At 34.6% G+C, this 19,910-nt stretch overlaps 1 protein-coding gene across 6 annotated transcripts; it reads right to left on the reverse strand.

Annotated features, from left to right (window-relative positions):
• Nucleotides 1-7,184: 7,184 nt before the first annotated feature.
• LOC113749784 lies at nucleotides 7,185-16,942 on the reverse strand. 6 transcript variants are annotated; one of them, XR_003464583.1, is made up of 8 exons: nucleotides 16,478-16,942; nucleotides 14,798-15,598; nucleotides 13,768-14,120; nucleotides 12,386-12,597; nucleotides 10,870-11,126; nucleotides 10,602-10,780; nucleotides 10,201-10,488; nucleotides 7,185-7,721 (listed from the first exon to the last, which is right to left on the reverse strand). XR_003464583.1 is itself a non-coding variant. In XM_027293633.1 (8 exons), the coding sequence occupies exons 1-7, from the start codon at nucleotides 16,734-16,736 to the stop codon at nucleotides 10,408-10,410; spliced, it is 2,142 nt and encodes a 713-aa protein (XP_027149434.1). In that variant the 5' UTR covers nucleotides 16,737-16,942; the 3' UTR covers nucleotides 9,926-10,265; nucleotides 10,366-10,407. The 6 variants fall into 6 exon arrangements, 2 of the variants coding, with proteins under 2 accessions (XP_027149434.1, XP_027149433.1); XR_003464581.1 differs by lacking the exon at nucleotides 7,185-7,721 and adding an exon at nucleotides 7,747-7,871; XR_003464580.1 differs by lacking the exon at nucleotides 7,185-7,721 and adding an exon at nucleotides 7,903-8,436.
• Nucleotides 16,943-19,910: the final 2,968 nt, after the last annotated feature.

A 19,910-nucleotide genomic window follows, 5' to 3' on the forward strand; every position in this document is an offset into this window, starting at 1 on the left:
AAGTGTTTTTTTATTGAGAATTGCTAAATAGCAACTCATAAAGGCCAACTAGTTCCTTTAGGGTCTTGTCTCCAATATAGCCTTTAATAGTGATGTCCACCATATTTGGGTTGTCAATGTCAATCTATCAGAGAAAAATTGCATCTTTAATACCAAAGAGTATTGATGGTAGGAACACTATGCAAGTAACAATTTGAAATGAATCCAAAGTTCATGAATAGGCTCTAATTCCATCTAAGAGAGTGTGCAATGTCGTTCCTCAAATCAATGATCTTTTGAGGTGAATAGTATTTGACCATAAAAATGTTGTAAACATCTTTCCATGTCCTCAACGATCCTTCTGGTAAATTCAGTAGCCAATATTTTGCACGATCCATGAGGTAACATGGAAGATACCTCATTTGTAAGTCATCTTTTGAAATACCATTTAAAAGGAACATCTGGATAGCTGAACAAAATTCATGGATAAAAGAGAGGGGATCTTCATTAGACAAACCGTGAAGTGTAGGCAGCATATTGAAGTGATCGGTCTTCAATGTATAGTTTCCAACCCTGTCACTCAAGCGAATACAATATAAAGAAGCTGCTATCATCGAACATCAGATGTCCCTCAAACAAAGTCCAGCAGGTGGAGTCGACCAGGGATTTAGTTGTTATCATTATTATTTGGATGCTTCAATGCCATCTTAGATTCATCTAAATTACTTGACTCAGTTAACTCCAAGGCAAAATGGATTCTAGGTGATAAATGGTGCAAAACTTGATTCTACAACTATGCTTGTCTTTTCAAATTCCTTGCAATTTTTTTCTATCTCCAGGTCAAATTTCAATTCGCCTTTTTGAGAAAATAAAGTCATAAATCAAGTACCTAAATGAGCAAAAATCAAATCTAAAAGTGAAGAACTAAAAATAAAATGCCAAAAATAACTAAAGTAACAAAATTAAATGTTATCCTCAGCAATGGCATCAAAAACTTGATCAATAATTACTATAAGTGTACAAAATTGATCATAGTAATCAAATTACCTGGAGTGTTCTAGGGATTGAACCTACATGAATGAGTTATAATTATTATAGAGAGTAATGAAATTCAAATTTAGAGATTTATTATCACTATTTAAGAGATAAATTATATAATTAAACCAAAAAAGGTAAGTTAGAGAAAGCAATTGGCAAGTAACTAGGGTTTTTCGGATTTCGATTCAAAGTTTGAATTAATTGTTTCAAGTATTTTCTTAATATGCTAAGAATTTATCACATAAAGCTACTTTAGATTATCTCTCAATACATCTAAATTATGCTCAATTAAAGTTCACATCTCTCTCAAAATCATAACTACTTAATTGATGATCTAAGATTTTAAGTGATTTTAATTACATCATGCAAATCCTAAATTACTCTCAAATTTAGGTTAAGTATGTCTATATATCTAATACCCAGTTGTATAGCCCCTCTCAATTCATACAAACCCTAGATGCATGTCCATAGTGATCAAGCATAAATATATAATTAAAATAAGATAGATAAATCAAGACAAATTTCAAGAATTTAATTAGAATAATCAACCAATACTTCTTCACAACCCCCTAATCCTAGAATTAAATTAATTCAACATAGTCATGAATAATCCAAGTGAAGATAAAGAGTAAGTAAAACTTCTAATTTTAGTGGCTGTAATCTTTGTCTTGATCGCTCCTTGATTCTTTCCCACCTTTGTCCTGATTGTTTAAAAAAAAAAGATATAAAATGTACGGACTAAAAAGTTACACAATGTTTTTCTCTTAAAAGTGTCCTAAACAACCCTTGCATATAGCATCCTAAATTTCTAGTTGAAATGCTGTATAATTAAGTCTTGAAAAGCTATAAAGTCAAGTTCAAGTAGGTTTTTGACAAAGTCCGACGTAATGTTCGGTGCTTAACATTGACTGATGCAAAATATTAAAAATTTCTGGAGCATGTCTAGTTCAATGTCCATTATGATGTCTTGCATTGGTCTCTTCTAATTGGCGCTCGAGCTTTGTACCCGATCAGTCCATTTTCTATCAAATTAAGCCAACCCCTTATTAGATCAAAAACTATAATAAATTAGGCAATTTCCATCAATATTAAAGCTCAAATAAAGCAATTAAAGCACTAAACACTCGTATAAAATGAGTTCAAATTCTACCTTATTAGCATACGCAATTAATTACTTTAATTTGCAATTGATTTTGATTACTATTATAATTGTAGTAGGCTCATTTTTTTCTCTTTTTTAAGCTTACCAGAAATTTCACATGTTGAAAAAAAAAACTAATTGCACCTCATCATCATAATCCTTATAATTAAATTGATTAGGCTTATTCTAATAACTTTATCATACAAATATAAATCTATAAGCAATCAATATTGTAAAGTTATCATTTATTATAACATAAATAGTTCAAATAAATATCAAACCCTAAAAGTTGATTGACTTTAGGGCACATACACTTTCATTAATATCGAGCCTTTTTCGAATCGTAATTTTTTGTTGTGTCAAAAATTGCCTCCTCTAAATGTAAATATAATTAGAAAACAAAATCCAAGCAAGTACATATTATCACCTTTGTGTTTTAGACACTTTCGCAAGTACTTAATATCACAAATGATGCAGGTAATGAAGTGAGGGAGTTCTATATATATTTATAACTTTAAAAGTTTCAGCGTCTGTGATACATGTGGAATCTTTATTGCAATACCAAAAGCCAATATTTCTTGTGAAATGCATATATTTCAAAGTGAGTGAAATGAATAGTCTTGAAAGGTTGAATTACAAAATTATCAAAAGTTTTAGAGACATGTAGAACAATATTCAAACAAAATGTATTGAGTAATATTGGAAAGATAGAAGTGTTATAATTTAAGATTTAACAAGAATTAGTAATACAAGATTTTTACGAGATCCCATGGATCCAAATCAAACAAATTGCCTTACTATCATAACTAAAAATTAAAAAATTCTCTTATATGTGACAGCACTAATTAAACTTAATTCTTAATGATAGAATAAAATATTAAATTCATTGGGCACTTACCGTAAGATATTTCAATGCAGTTATTAACCTCCCTAACATTGGCCAAACAATACACTTCTAACTTTCTCCAACATGATGCCGATGAATCCTTGATTTAGTGGTCAAGTTTGAGATTCTATAAATTAGAGCAGTTGGGCTTAGGTCTCACTAAATATATGTTGTGTCTATTTTTATATTAATTATCTTTCCACTATTTGTGAGTTAATCAGTTATAGTGTTGATTACTTGATTGGTTATAATCAATTTGTATTAATCCCATTACTGTGGATTACTTATACTTTTATAAAAAAAAAAATCTTTCTGTAAAAATTTTTTTTTTCCTCCAACGTGATAGCCAATCTACCTCTGTGTCATGGTTGTGCACATTGATCTAAATTGGCCTGAGCCATACACATTGGAGTGAGTTAGGTTTTTGTTTTTTGATTAAAATCATGAGTTAGGTATTTATATAGTCATAGGGGTAAAGTGCAATTCAAGTCATGGTTCATCGGGTTTTAGTGCAGTGACCCAACGATTAATTCCACTTATGGAACCCGTGACCTTCCAGCCTTTGGAGTAGGATAACATTTTGTTCTAATTTTTTTTTGTACAAAAACAAAAAATAAAAAATTAAACAAATGGAGTTTTGGAACTTCAAATTCTCAACACTTCTTCCTCTAACCATATTAACCACTTGAATAGTATCAAAATTAAGGACATATTAGTTGAGAAAATGTACAATATATTGAAGGTTGAAGAAAAGAATTTTATCGATTATGTCCTCATGTGAATGATCTAATCTGAATTTGTTTAATTTAGAAGCTAACGTTATAGAGCTCATAGGGCTAAAAAGTGATATTCAAATTGAGCTCGGTTTGGTTAAAATTTGTTTAATCTTTGCTTCATCAACTAATCAAATAGTCATGAACAACAGTCAAATAGTCATAAACATTTACCGTCTAGTTCTAATTAATTTTCGCTATAAAAATTTTTTTTCTATAAAAAGTACTATTTAAGATTTTTTTGTGATTGAATAGGGTTGAATACAATTGGAAGAAAGAACCAAAATGGAGCTGAAATTAGGAGAAAATTCAAAGTTTAAAGAAGCAGTAGACAATAAGCACTGGGTATGAAGCTAAACTTGGAGCTAGACATCTATGGGAAACACGTTTTCTTTTATATTAAGTTACTTGTTCTCCTCCAACTCAAACCCTATGACTCTCTAGTATCTATATAAGGAGACCTACGTACAAACAACTTTTGAAGAGACAAAAGATGGAGATTTCTACATTTCTCGTAGCTTTACATTCTTAGGAATAGATTAGAGGAGTTTATCAAAATGAAGAATTTGTGTTTTAGCTATAAATGTCTCACATTTTCTCAATTATTCTTGGAGATTATTATTGAGGAAGAAACTCTCAATTATGTGTAGTTAATTTGATATTCAACCCAAGGATTGAAGTCCTAGTTCCATTAATTGTGAAATCGGATTTGATATTTTCAATCTTTCTATTAACTATTTATGTCTCCTTGATTTAACTGCTATTGTTGATGCATATATGATGAACTAAGTAGTACATTTTTTTTCTTTATATGTATTTTCACATTAAAGTACTGATTTTATTTTTGATCTGTACTTGTCTTAAATTGGAGTCACTGTCGCAACTAATGCTAATAACATATTGTATCCTTTTGTGATATCTTAGGGGGCAATGGTGTTGATTTAATAATTTGGGCACCACAAATTATTGTTATCTTTGGTTGATTTTTGGTTCTTAAATCTACCATTACATTAATTGAATTATGTCAATACTTGATTTGTTTATTGACAAAAATAAAATTGGGTCATTATTTTAATCATTGAAATTAGAGAAACTGTGAATTTTTCTGGTATCTAGAGGAGCCTAGGCCATATAGTTGATCATATATTGAATCTTTAACTATTGATGATCAATTGCAATATAAAACTTCTTGTCCTTGGATTCGCTCTTTTACTACTGGTTTAGTTCTTTTAATCTCTCACCCCTCCCCACACTCTTCCTGCTCCTTTCCACAACCTTCTCATCCCTAACAACCACACCCTTCCTAGTGGTTTAATCCTTGTTTTTATTATTGCTATTTCTTTACTATTTTTATATCATCAAAATTTATCCTTTGCCACTTCAACATAGGAAATTAAGTGTTACAACTATTCCTTATAGGATCAACCTAGGTTTCCTTCACTACAAAATCTTAACATTCTACTAGTATTTTAGTTTTGACACTCGTACCAAGTGATCATAACTAGAACTTTTGTCAATTAGCATAATTTTTTAAATTTACATGTCCAAAATTTAGAATACTCGAACTCAACTCGATAAATGCTCATTTCACCTCCTTGATAAAGAAACTAGCCAATTTTGAAAGTTTACCGAAAATAAACAAACAAGTTTAAGCATTAAAGTATTGAATTTGATTAGAGTAGTTTGTACCCATGACAACTCATATCTTTTTTTTCAAGGCCTCCATTCATGAAGTAGACTCGATCAACAAGCCTAAAGTTGGGCCCAAAAAACGTTGGATTCCTCAATACACTTCTGAATCTCAGCCCATTTTGTAATCGGAGCTTGGGGTTGGCTAATAAGAATGTGTGTGAATAATTATTCATTTGTTGTCAAATAGTGTGTAAATAAAGTGGAACTCTTTCTTATCAACATACAAAATTTAAAACATAATTCAATATTTTGTCCTTACCATACCATCTCTTCAATTCTAGAAACAAAAGCACGGGGTGAATAGAAACACATAGACATGGCCACGATTCCAATTTAAAAATCGACGATTCTAATTTTTCTAAAAAGTGGAACCTAAACTGGTCCTTATAGGGAGAGTTACGATTACAATTGTTGAACATTCAATTCTAGTTACAATTTCGATTTCTTCTGATTACTGTTATGTTCTTTTAGTTATGTTTAAATACTTGTTATAAAATTGATTTTAAGAAAATATGACAATGAATGTTAAAAAAAAACTTTTTGTATTATCATATGCAAGAAAAAAGAAAAAATTATGCAAATTTTATGAAAAAAATCTCATTGTTGATTAGATTAGATTGATTTTGAATTTAGATTAGTCATGGGGTATAGACTTACTCATAGAATGGGGCAATAGGTTGTTGGATTTGAATTAGAACTGCTAGTATTAGATTCTAACTATTGATATTGAATTCTAAACTAGCCAAATATGTTTAAATAGTAAATATTTTCTTTAGATGGTTTGAACGGGTCGTAAATCACCAATTCCGGTCCGGTTCAAAATTTTGGTGAATCTATACCCGAACCTTTAGTCACGATTATGGTTCCAATTTAGGTTTTCAAAATCCGGTTTCAATTCCAATTCAACAAACCGTCGATCTAATTGCTATTCAGTTCCAATTCAAATCTGAACCATGACCACCTCTATAAACACATAAGAAGCTATAGGCCTAAATTGATGTAGGCTAACCAAGCATATTTGGACCCCGGCTCCGCCAATTTTTGTGTAAGGTACAATGTTTTAGAGAGAGATTATGGCACTGATATCGTTAATTCAATATAAAACTGCTGAATAAAATCATAGAATAAAGATTAATGGTTAAGTTGAACTAACTGCACAATACCCGCTTGATAATAAAGAATCTGCAAATATTTTACCCAATCTCATATGCACTTATAAAATTCAACCTTGTTTTTGAGTGGCAAAACAAGCAAAACTTGAATTATTCTATAGACCCATCATGCACAAGTTAATTCTAGAATCATTTTGTTACACCTTATTAGAAAATAAGGAGCAACATACGGAAAACAGCTTTACTTTGATTTTCTTCCCTCTACATAATAAAGCTGACCGTCTTTGCTTTGTTTGATCAAAGAAGAGTACAAGTTAGAATCTTAAGCTTGTAGCAATGGATTAAGAATAGACTAATGCATAGTTTGTTGCCTTCACGGGGTTCCTTTCTTCCACGGCTAGTATTTGGGGAGTCCTATCATTTTCAAAATACTATTATAATCATTATGAACAATCATGCTTTCCATTCCTACCGAAAAGCAGACATTATGCTTCAACAGGAAAAGTATTTGCGTGACTTTATCTTCACGTTTGCAATAAAATTGATTTAGGGTGGTTCGTTAAAACTGTTAGTTTACTTGTGCTACAAACATTCTTTTACACAAATAGGAATAGATTTCATAGTATTGTATAACAAGGTAGAGATTCCTTCAACACTAGCGAATGGCTTCCTCCAATATCCTAATATAATTCTTTAACCATAACTCCAAGCTATTTGTTTGAAGATGCTGCTAATGATCTTCTGTAAATGGCACGGTTGTCTTTCTAAGATTATAATTCTTTGGTTAAGGGTTTCTAGCTAAGTATAGAAAGCAAATGGGTAAGGCGTATTTCATCACCTGTCTTGCTCCATTTCAGCTTGAAGATAGCCCGTACACCATCACTAAGAACAATGTTGCACCATTGTTTGCTTCGTTGGCGCATGACATTCAGAAAGGTGCACAGAAGCTGTGATTCTGCTAAAGAAAATGCATGCTGAGTTTCTTCTGTTAATTCAGAGCTTGCAAGTACCGACGAGCACATGGAATGGCATAAGCAAGTTGGTGGATGAATACATGAATAAGAGTTTACGCATCTTGGAGCTTTGCAATTTGCTCACATCTGCAATTAATGAGATGAATAGAAACCTTCTCAAGATTGATGTTGCTTCCAGAAGTATGTCTCAAGGCGAGTCTTTGGCTAATATTCAGGTACTGGCTGTGCGGGACACTAAACTTTATGGTTCTTTGAAGTGGAAAAATGAAGATAGTACTGAAATTCCAATGAACAAAATTAACAGCAAGAATAGTACCACAAATATTATATGAGCAATCACAGGTGCCATGACCATTATATCCTCAATCCTTTTCTGTATAATTTTCTGTCCAATTCCAGTAGAACTTGAAAAGGAAATTCATTGTGAACTTCCTCAGATGAAATTATTTGTAGATTCAGTCCAAGAGCTTGCAAAATGTTTTAACAACAAATCCAACATCCATGTTGACAATCTTTTTGTAGCATTTCTTGGGCATGAAATGATTGAACAGGAGATAACAGAGACAAAATCTCAGACTGAAAAGCAAATTGCAACAGATATAGATAAGTTAAAAAGAACCAAAGCATCAATCCAAGAGAAATCGGCTGCTGTGAAGGTTAGTCTCGAGGTATTTGAATTGGAAGTCACCAAAGTTTTCGAAGAGGTTCTTAGAGGAAGAAACAAGTTGCTGCAGCAGATTACTCCCATGCAGCAAAACTTAAATTAGTGCAGTTTGTATCTATTGAATTTGGTGTAGCAGCAGTGAGACTCTGAATCTGATGCTATTGGTGCCTTGAACCCCTGTAATCCTAAATCAGTTCAAGTACTATGATTTGTACGATATGCAAAAGCATTCATTTGAAACTTGAAATGTAAATCTTAATCCAAAAGGAAAAAACTGTAATCCCATATTCCGTGCTATTTATCTTGCTACTGTATCTATGTCTCGTTTTGGGGGAGCAGTCTCAACGACAAAATTCTCAGTCACAACCATGCAGCATGTATGTTTACAGCAGTGGGCATTTGCCCAAAATTAAAGGGTGCCCCACAGTTCACAACTGAAGATGAACCACTATGCAGTCAGTATCTACTAACTAAAAATTAAATCAACCATTCTAATATGTAAAGCTTCAATTTATCAGGTAAAATGTTTTCAGGTACCAAATAGATCAAGTTGAAAGATGTTCATATCTTTCTCCTACACAAGATGTTGAGATAACCACTAAAGTTCCTGATAAAACTTGAAACAGAAATCAGCATGCTTTAAGATAAATTTCCATCTTAAAGCATTATGCACCCATTCACCAGACCAAATTTTAAATGCGAAGATATATGGGACACATAACATGGGCTCACCACCCTAACTTGTGGATTTACGCTTATCCTCTTAACTCCAATTAATCAGGTGCAGAGCACTAGACAACATTTTCTGCTGTAAGCCAGTTAAATTTAAGTGCAGATCTTTGGCAGAATTGAAGGACAATTACAGTGAAGAGAAGTGATTGTCATAAGCCATCTCAAAGTGCTGGTTGAAAGGTTTAAGATAGAAAACTTAACAAAGCACATAAATGACCTTCACTGGAGAATCAAATGGTGACCAATTGGATAAAGGGCTTTGCTCTAGAGGTAACAAAGGTTTGATTCTCATCACCATCATTTTACCTTTCCCTTATACAAAACCTTTTCCAAGAAAACATACTTACTGATCCACTAGCCACAAGCATTAGCTCTCGAAAGTACTTTCAGGATGTTGAAATTCAAAACAACCATAAAACTTGAAAAATGAATCAGGATTCATCACAAAATTAAGGAAAAGAGAATCATCTTGATAAATGAAATGTCAATTTCATTCTTACTATTCACACAAGAATACATACAGAAGGGTATAGCCCAATCACCTGCAGCATGCAATACTACTTTTAAAAGTTTCCAAGGAATACAAACATCAGACATGCTTGTCCAGAATTTGCCATATGATTGTTAATATTCTTTTGTTCTTTTCTCTAGGCATGCATTGCCCCATATGTAATTCTACTTCTCCCAAGCGTGCCTTATGCAAGGAGGGTAGACAGCTTTTCTTGTCTAGCTAAACTCCATATTTTCACATTCAAATCTATTAACTTCTAATAGAGAAAATTGAACAAACAACATCTCTCATATCAACTTTTACATCCCGTCCACAATAAAAACAGATCAATACCAGTAAATCCAGTGGATATAAACTCTATATCAAAAAGTATTATAACCTCAAATTGAGAAAAGGACATGAGAAAAGTACAATGTTCAGATATGAAGACTACTAAAACTGCTCAAATTTGAATTAAACTCTTAATACATTTTACAGACGTAAATGACTCGACAAAATTCATGAACCCCATAAAAGAGGCACATTTGGCTAGGTATATATTTCGTACGAGAAATTATAATAAAAAAATATTGTTACAAAAGGTATTGGATGGTCCATGGTGCTATGATACAAGCCAATGAATGAAATAGACAAAAGGGAGGCTCTTAGTTGTTTTATTATTTGAATTTCCGGCTGAAAGACGAGTCTTGAAAACTGACCTGCCTTTCCTGGAGCCGTGTCCACAAGGTGCAAACATCCAATTCTTATACATCAACTTGGCAGACTACCAGGAGCAAATTGAGCAGATTGATTAATCATCACTTTACAACAAATGGGCCGGAAGAATTGAACCAATGAATCCAGTTGTAATGATGTAAACATACAAAAGAATGAATCACCCTTCCCAGGTAAAGTTCCATCCAGAACTACTCTATATCATGTTGTACGGTTTTCCTCTCCTCTGACCTGTGACGAAACAACTTGGCCATCTTTCGCCTCTCACAGTCCTGCAAGACAGGCAACAACAGTTTTAAATGGCTTATAAGAAGAAGAAACAAAACTAGAAGCAAGTTGTCAATCTCTTGCTCAGACTTTGTATGCAATTTCCAGGACTGCTCACCTTAAACATATTTAGATAAAATGGTTTTTCTGGGTTTGTCCTCCTCAACTTATGATACGTGTATGCGAAACTCAGCTGATCACGAGGAGTAAATCGATCAACCTCATTAAACCAAAGACAAGAAAACAGGTTTGACATAGGTGTGTGAGCTCGTACAATGAAGGACCCTTCAGGTACATCTGTCAATAACCCAGAAAACATGCTATTAAGATCATACCAGAAGCTGAAGCTGAAAGATTTCAGAAGCAGACAAGAAACAGAATCTTACTGCTAGGAAGAAGTTTGTTAGGATCTGATGCATTAAATCGTTTTAGCCCATCATTTTGGTAAAATTGAAATTGTTCATCTATGACAGTATGATTGTACTTGTTAAGCTTCTTATTTTGAGCAACTTCCTCCCACACACAGTGGCGATCATAGTGATTAGAAATAGCATATTCATGACCTTTCCGCCAGAGGAAATATTCCAAGATAAGCAGTGGATCAAGCTGTAGACGTAGCTTGCTGTCTAACCAGATTGAATACCTGAACACAACATAAGCAGCAGCATTTAACCATCCAAAAAGATCATTTGAAATGCATAATCCAACTTTGAATAAAATAAAAGTGAATTCTGGATTGTCAAGCTATGTCTTATAGGACAGCAAAAAAGAGGTTGTTTCTTCTGTCCAACTGCACCTTGTATGGACACAATTTGGTATGATTGACATTTATTGCAGCACTTGTGAACAGAAGGAAACCCAGCACACAGGAACAAGTGACTGAGCAGGAAAGGCTCTCAAATAGAATCACTACAGCAATTCATCAACTTGAATGCCCTTTTTCTGAATTCTAAATTTACCATTGTTCCTGCTTGGCCACTGACTAACTACGATCAAGCACCTCATCACCAAGATACACAAAGAATATGTGAAAAGTACAGGTGAAAAGAATATTGGTGATTAAAAAAAAAAAGCGACACCACACAAATCGGTCAAATTGATTTGAATCAATCTCTAGATGGTAAATTATAATATTGTTTACCACCAGAGATAGAATTCAGCAACCCTAATAAGAATCACCAATGAGCACCACTCGAATTCAACAATATTAACAACCATAGTACTTCAATATCTTGAAACATCTGGCGAAAGACATGATCTGAAGATTAAGATTAACGCGAAGATTAAGACTTCCTCCTTGGTTCTAGACTTCAGAAGAATATGATGTTTAAAACCTCATGATAGTTAAGTCCACGGCTTGACACACTTTGATATATATAACAGGACAAAACTGCCAAACACGATGGGGCAGCTTTCAAAAGTTTACCTGGATTCTGTTCACTAACTAACAGTGTAACTAAATCTTAATCTTTTTTTGGGTCTTTTTTTTTTTGTTGGTTGTTTTGTTGTTTGGTGGGTTGGGGGGGGGGGGGGGTCCAGTTAACCGTTAAGGTTTCACCATACAAGTACAATGTGGAATCTGTCAGATAGTCTCAGCATTTGCCACCATCGGTTGAACCAATATTCTTCACAAAACATTCAAACTACAGGTTGAAATGGCAATAGTGAAAAGAACAACATAGAAAGAGGAAAAAGATACAAGTCAAATGACAGTGACACCTCTAACCATATACAGCTACAGTAAACATTTAATGATAGCATAAAGAAACCTGGGCCATTATACATAAGAAAAATGTCTTCCATCATATCCATGAAGCCGCTAGTAAAAATAGAAGTAAAACAAGGAGTTACATGGTTAACCTCAGAATCAATTTAAAGGTCACTGAATAACTACTCTCTTACCTAGCTGAAGGAAAAAGTCGGTGTGACAACAATTTTGGAACCTTTCCTACTCTCCGCATGTCAGTGTAAGGCAGATTCTTCACTACTACAACTTTCCACAGTCCAATGAAGCCCATTCTGTCTAGCATATGGCCCTCCGAAGAAAGAGCTTGTAAAGTAGCTTCATCAACAAACATAACAAAGCAAACATTTTTTCTGGATAAACGAGAGACCTGCAAGAGGAAAGAAAGAGGATGGATGAATGTAAGTGAAGATAATATCATATTCATCACCATAATAAATCATTTGAACGAAACTTATTTACTGACCAGATAAAGGAAAAGTAAAGAAAAGAAATAAGCAATTTAATCTCCTGATCATAAGGAATGAGTCGAATGTGTACACAAATAGGATCTGCATCCAAGTAACATTCTGTAATTGGAAACAAAGATATTTTAATTTAGCATTCTTTCAGGATATCCCATTCACAATGTCCATGACAACTAAGACAAAAGAAAAGGGCATGCTCTTCAACCGAAGAAGGAACAGAAGCCGCACTCTGCCTCTTCTGCTTAACATGTTGAGCACAACATAGGCATATGCTGGGCAAGAAAGTCTGGGAATAAGTAGAAACTATTACCTACAAAAATGCATAGAAAGAGGACAGACGGACAGACAAAGAGGAAAGGACATGAAAAAATATCTTTGGAGATGGAAAAACCGTCGACTGAGGAGAGAAGAAGCTCAAAATTGAGCAAAGGCAGGTAAAATTCATTAAACATTGCAAAGAATCAGTACATCTCACATTCACGTGTTTATCATGTTCAAGCAACCAACCACTCTCTACAGCCTCATGACCGAAGTGTCATGGTAACCCAAAGCATTCATGGTCAATTGCCTTTGTACATAATACATGTTTTATTAGTTAACAAGAGTTGACCAAGGGGGCAATAAGGGTGCTTTCCATTTAGAAGCAAATTTTCACCCCAAAGTGAAAGCTATTTTCATATTAAAACTTCCAATTTATTGTGAGGAATACAATTTCCAAGAAATTCCATATGCAAATCAAATTACAAAACCTTTAAAACTTGAAACAAATTTTGAGAAGAATTTTAGATACTTGATACACTTGATATGCCTCATGCTTTATACATAGATAGATATTAAAAGAAAAGGGATTGGCAGAATTTAAGGCAATAGGAGGGTAGGAGAAGGGAAAGGAATTAATAGAACCATCAGTAAGCTATGAGGTTAACACTTTACTGTAAACTGTCAGCCCTTCATAAAGCTGCAGTAAAGGATGTTCTTATATTATTCCTCCAGATTACTGTTTCTAAAGACTATAACAGCTAAAGGATGCAGAAGTTTTACCAAGAATATTGGAAAAGTGAAACACATCTCACCATTTTTCCAACAGGTATTCTCAACCGATCTGAATTTCCAAAAATGCAAGACACCACAGCAATGTGACAACTGCTTATATATTTAGCATCATCTTCTGCCAGGTCGAATCCTGTACTAGGATATCCACTAGAACCTTTTACAAAGCCACAGTTTATTTTCTGATCATGTGCAATAAAAGATTCTTCCCTTTCTCTTAGACTCTGATGCCCAGCATATCTAGGTTGCCACTCTTCATCATCATCGGGTTTTTCTTCTGCTTCTGTATACTGCAAGGAAAACCTTGCAAATTTTCGGCTTTCTAAAGGTTCTACAAGCAGTGCAGTAGAGTTTAGAAGTTTCATCTCGCAAGAACCTGAAAGCATATAGTAAAAGTTGGCCAAATGAATGTTCACATTCAGGTGAATATGATGGAAATTTAAACTACAAATAAACCACATAAACTGCCTACACCAATCACAAGCAACTATCCCTTACTTTTTTGTCTTGTCTATATCAACATGTGAGTGAATGCATATTAACCTAAACACACTATGTCATAACACGCACAAACAATTAATGCTAAAATCAATTATGGATCCATGTAGCAACAAGAAGTATAGGATAAAATAATAGAAATGCTTCAAGCTAAAAAAGTGTCTTAGATACAAAATTAAAGGTTCTTCACTTGAGATTGCAGCCCATTATTGTCAACCCAATAGTTGATTCAGTACCAAGCACAACCTAGCCATTATGAGCTCCAATATTAAGTGCAGCATCAGATAACCACGTAACACATTAGTACAAGTGTGTGGTAATCATTTCATATTCTTACCACCTTTTCCCAAAACAAGAAAATAAAAAAGAATAAAAAGAATTTCAACGTTCATGTCAACAAACCCAAACACCATGATTGGTTTTCACATACAAAGAAGAGTGGTGAAGCACCACGGCTTGTCCAGGACTCATCCACATGACCATGTCACTACATCAGCAATCACTCAAAAGCTATAACATTTAAAGACACACGTAGTAGAAATAGCAGAGACTGACCAGAAAATTTACGGCGTTTTGACTTCTTTTTGGAACCAGACCGTTTTTCAGTAGCAGACCTTCTAGAATATTGACTATCAATAGGACGTGCATGTCTTGAATTACCAGGAACTTTGCCAGAATGTTCTGAGCTGGAAGCTGACTCCTTGTCAGATAAATCAGTGGAAGCTTCATCAACCTCGTGAACAATATTTTGATGCTTGGTTTGGGCTTTATGTAAATTAGCAGACTCTCCACCATCTAGATCATATGATGCAGTTGCACCAGAATGGTCCCCATCATCCTGTTCCATTTCACCATCGTCTTCCTTCCTACCATCCTGTAAGTCAATACCATCATCATACTCATCATCAGGATCCACCATCTCAGTCTCATTTCCACTACTAGTACGATCATGAGATAGCTGATTTCCACCATCATGTTCTTTTGACTGCCCAATGTTCTTCAAAGATGCCTCATATTCAGCTTCATACATTTTTAATTCATTACGCCCTGCCTCATTATATAATCCATTCCCTCTATGACCCAAGCCTTTATGAGATTCATCACTGGACGATTTCCTACCACTGTTTTTACCCTTCTCAGGAACATGATCCTTATTTACAGAATGATCCCTAGCCTCCTCATGATAATCTTCATCTCGTCTCCGATCATCACCATCCCAATAACGCGAATCTTTACCATGTGTAACCGACCCATGGCCAAATTTTACGGTATTATGTTTCTTTGTACGTGTAACATTTGTAAGAAAATCTGTATCATTTACGAAGTCATCATCCTGTATTAAGTTACTATGTGTGTCTGCAGCAAGACAACAGAAACATGTATTAGAAGTCAAGTTCTAAAACTATCAAATATATATTCACTGATTTGTGACTAACACATAATAAAAAGAATCTCTAGTAAATGAAGTCAAGCTTAAGCAATTATGGTATCTCTAAAGCATCAGGGAGAAAGAAACATATTTTGGCTGACAAATCTGTGATCCCCTCTGCTGGCATAAGTCTGGTGCTTGATTTGTCAAATTTCAATGTCAGTCACAGTGATACCAATGACAGACTTAATTCTGTTCGTGTCTTCCAATAATATGTACACTTTTTTTTTTTTGCAGTGAAATCCCATTCTCATTCATTATTTAAAACTTTAATTTCATCAGTAAAGGGCTGGACCAGTTATCAGTCTAACATTCAAGAATCAATCAATGCAAGTACAAAATCAATCAACAAAAGCAATTTTCATATACTGTTCACCAAGTCGCCAAGCCCCAACATTTGCATCAAACACTGAAACCCTCAGTTAACCTAAACTGCAAAAGCTTGAAAATCAACTTGGCGTTCTAATCTCACTGCCAATCTCCTCCTCTAATCCTTGAGAAGGGAAAATCGTTTGTGCCCCCTTCTCCTAATCACAGTAGCAGTAGCAGCAGTACAACGGCAAGCTTTCCCAACTAAGTCAAAACGTTCCAAATTTGCATCAAATCAACAACCATAATCTAGTTTAAACAAACAATTGCAAAATTGAATTCAATTTCCACATTGTCAGCATATTCTAGTTCCGAAAAAAGCTAACTCTTCTGCTAAACTAAGAAAAAGAAAAAACACGAGCAAAAATTTAAAAACTGTGTTTCAAAAAGAACCCCAAAAAAAAAAGTAGAGATAAAATTAGAATGTGCAAATGTACCTTTATCTTTTGAAGAGAGGAAGAGGAAAGCGAAGATAGAGGCGACGAAGGCAACGAAGAGAAAGACAATAAGGGCGCCGACGATGGAGATCTTGCGACCCTTTATTAACCGACGGTGGTGAAGATGGTGACCGTAACGGGATTGCTGCTTATGCAAAGCACCAGAACGAATCCCAATCGATACGTGGTGGTTGTGATCCGACGAAACGCCGCCGTTCCTCAATCCACCGCCGCCATTGAAACCAGTGAATTTCCGCATTGTCGATTCGTCAACTCATCTACTTATTTACTTATTTATTTTGTTTTACTTATATACTGATGAAAATATGGACAAAAGAGAGAGAGAGGGAGAGGGGTTTATGCTGACTGAGTTTCAGTGTGTTTTCAGTGAGAGAGAAATTGGGGAGGTTTCCGTCTGACTCTGTGTAAAAGAGTGTGTTTTAGTGTGTGTGTGTGCGTGTGTGTGTGTTTTGGACTCACCGGAGAAGGGAAGGAAGTGGAGAGCGGCTTCCTGATCCCTGCCTCTTGGTGAAGTTACGGAAGTACCCTTCAAGATTTGGTTAATTGATTGACATCAAATCTAATCTTTGTTACAACGATAAATGGAAAAGAGAACAATTATCTTTCCCTCTTAGTGGTACACGTGATTGAAAAGAATTAATAGATTAATGGATGATTGGTTTTACTCATTTTTGCATCTAGTTCTCTTCCAACCAATTTTATCTGCAATTTCTCTCACTTCTACCAACCCCTATCTTATTTAATAAATTTGAATTAGTATTCTTTTTATCCATGTATGGTAAATTTTCTTTGCGTTAACTTAGCTGTTACATTGGTAAACTTATTAATTTTGATAGATACTAATAAATCATTTATGTAAAAATAGATCATTGTACTTTTTGCTTTTGTTTTAAATTGAAAATGAATAAGTATGTATGACAAAATTTAATTCTTATCTCGAAGAATGCTTGTTATTTCTTTGTATATGAATTAATAAAAGTTTCTAAAGACCAATATGGTAAACTCATGAGGAGAGAGAAGATAGGTAGTTCAGACAAAGGGAGTGTAAGGGAGAGATTTTGGATTCTAACCCTCCTCCTTATATTATAAAAAATTTAAAAACAAAGACTACCAAAAAAAACTATAAAAGACTATAATAAAAAGTGAGTATAAGTGAGAGGCTCCGAGTTTGAACCCTCTCACTTACACTATAAAAATTTGTTTAAAAAGGATTAATATGGTAGTTAAATATTTGGAGTATAATTGTAGACACCAAAAATTTCATTTATTTAATTCAATGTTAGCTTTATTTTTTTATTCTTATTTTATTTTATTTTATTGATTAAGTGATAGTTAGTATTCATTTTTGCTTGTTTTTATAAATTAGGTTCATAATTTTTATTTTTAAGATATTTTTGCATTAAAATTTTGAAAAGGAAAATTTTCACAAAAATATGTTTTAATCATCTTAGATTCGATTTCTTTAAAGTAAATGAAAATGTTGCAATGCAATTTCAATTAGGAATTAGCTTTTTCTTTGTTTACCTAAATTGATTTTGAAAAACAAAAATATAATAAATAAATGAAAAATAAGAAGATAGGTGGAGGTTTGCATGTTGGACAAGTGTGCTAAAGGAGCATTAGACAAGTGTATTAGAGAAGTATTGGACAAGTGTTCGTGCATGTAAATAGGACAAGTATCCCCATTTTGTTGATACCACATGCAAGGAGGGGGTAGGTGGCAAGACAAGTGTTCAGCCTAGGAAAATTTGAAGAAAAAACAAACAAAAGAATATGGAAAAGTGAGAGAGGCTACGGAAACAAGGAACAGGGACAAGGGGAGAGGGACACGGAGAAAGGGTTCGGCTAAGGGAAGAAAACTGAATAGAGAAATAGGAAAGGAAAAGAGGAGGAGGCTACGGACAGAGGAAAAACGAAAAAGGAAAAGAGAGGGAGTTTGGCAGCTAAAAGGAAGAGAAAACAAGTAGCTACGGGCAAGAAGGAGAAAAAAAAAGAGCTGGGGGAAGTAGGAAGAAGAACCAAGCAAGAAAAAAGGAAGCAAGGGAAGCAAGAGAGTGGCGGCTAAGGAGACTGAGATAGGGTTTGGAGAAGAAGAAAAGAGGGGAACTTGGAGAAATCTGGAAGGGAACTGGAGAGAGAAAAAAGGCTGGTGTGAGTTTCGGGAAAGATCTGGGGGCGGGGGAAGGAACAGAGGTCGTGTTGGAGCAAACAAGAAAGAAAGAAAGAAAAGAACTTTGGGCTGGGAAAACGAAGCAAGAAAGACTACGGGAATCAGAAGGAGAAACCAAGCAAAGAAAAAGCAAGAAAAACTAAGAGAGAAGGGAGAGCTGGGGGGAAAACAGGGAGGAAAAAAAGGAGGAGAGACTACGGGGAGTTGGAAAGAACAACAGAGAAAGAAAAGCCTTGAGAAAAATCTGGAAAGGAAGAGGGTCTAGGAGGGGAAAAGAAGAAAGGGTTTTCGAGGGGAGAGGAAAAAAGGGAGAACCGAGAAAGGCAAGCAAGAAGGATAGGGTTTTGGCTGAGGAAGAAAGAAAAGTGAGAAAGGAAGGAATCTGGGGAGAGAGCTTTAGGGAAGAATTTGGGAGAAAAGAGAGAGCTTGGGACACAGAAAAGAAAGAAAAGAGAGGGGAGATCGAGCGAGAGGTGAAACTGAGAATTTTTGCTGCAAAAGCTCATCACCAGGTTGACAAACCAGCATAGTTTCGCACCAAATTCTGGCCCAGTTCTTAGCTTTTTGAGTAAACTCTTGATTTATGCACTATCTTAGCATGAAATACAAGAACTTTCATTCAGGAATCTCCTCAAAACAACCTCTCCGAGCTTCCCAAATCAGGACCCAAAATATCGGGTTCATCATTGCTGCAATTTTCTGCAACGAAGCTCTTGGCTTCGTTCTTGGAATCAGCACTCCTTTCTGGGCATATTTCACGTTCAATCGACCACATAAGTACTCTTAGGTAACCGTGACTCTTCTCCTTGCTGGTTTAACACGTTTTTCACGAAGATCTAAGTCATTGGACATGAACTCTTTGCACTCTTGTTGTCGGTTCCATTACCCTGACATCTTATTTGTTTTTCTTTCCATGAATCTGGTGGGGAATCTATGAACCAAGGATCTTTTTTTTTATTATTTGTTTCTGTTATCAAAAAGGGAAGAATAATGCATGTGAATTTGTTGATGAAACGGCCACAACAATGTTAACACTATTGCTTGAGTCGTGCGTAGCACTGTCCTAAGAAACTATTTTATGAAATTGAAATGTCTCCCCAGGATTAAACAAACCTTCTTCTTGTTGCGAACAAGAAAGACAAACTTTCTTCCTATTACAAACTAAAAGGACCAGAACTAGCAAATAAAATATAAATCCAGCAGAGTAATAGGAGGAAGAAGTAGAAGGGGACTGACAGGAAG

This window comes from Coffea eugenioides, chromosome 10 (assembly GCF_003713205.1).
Source record: "Coffea eugenioides isolate CCC68of chromosome 10, Ceug_1.0, whole genome shotgun sequence".
NCBI lineage: Eukaryota > Viridiplantae > Streptophyta > Magnoliopsida > Gentianales > Rubiaceae > Coffea > Coffea eugenioides.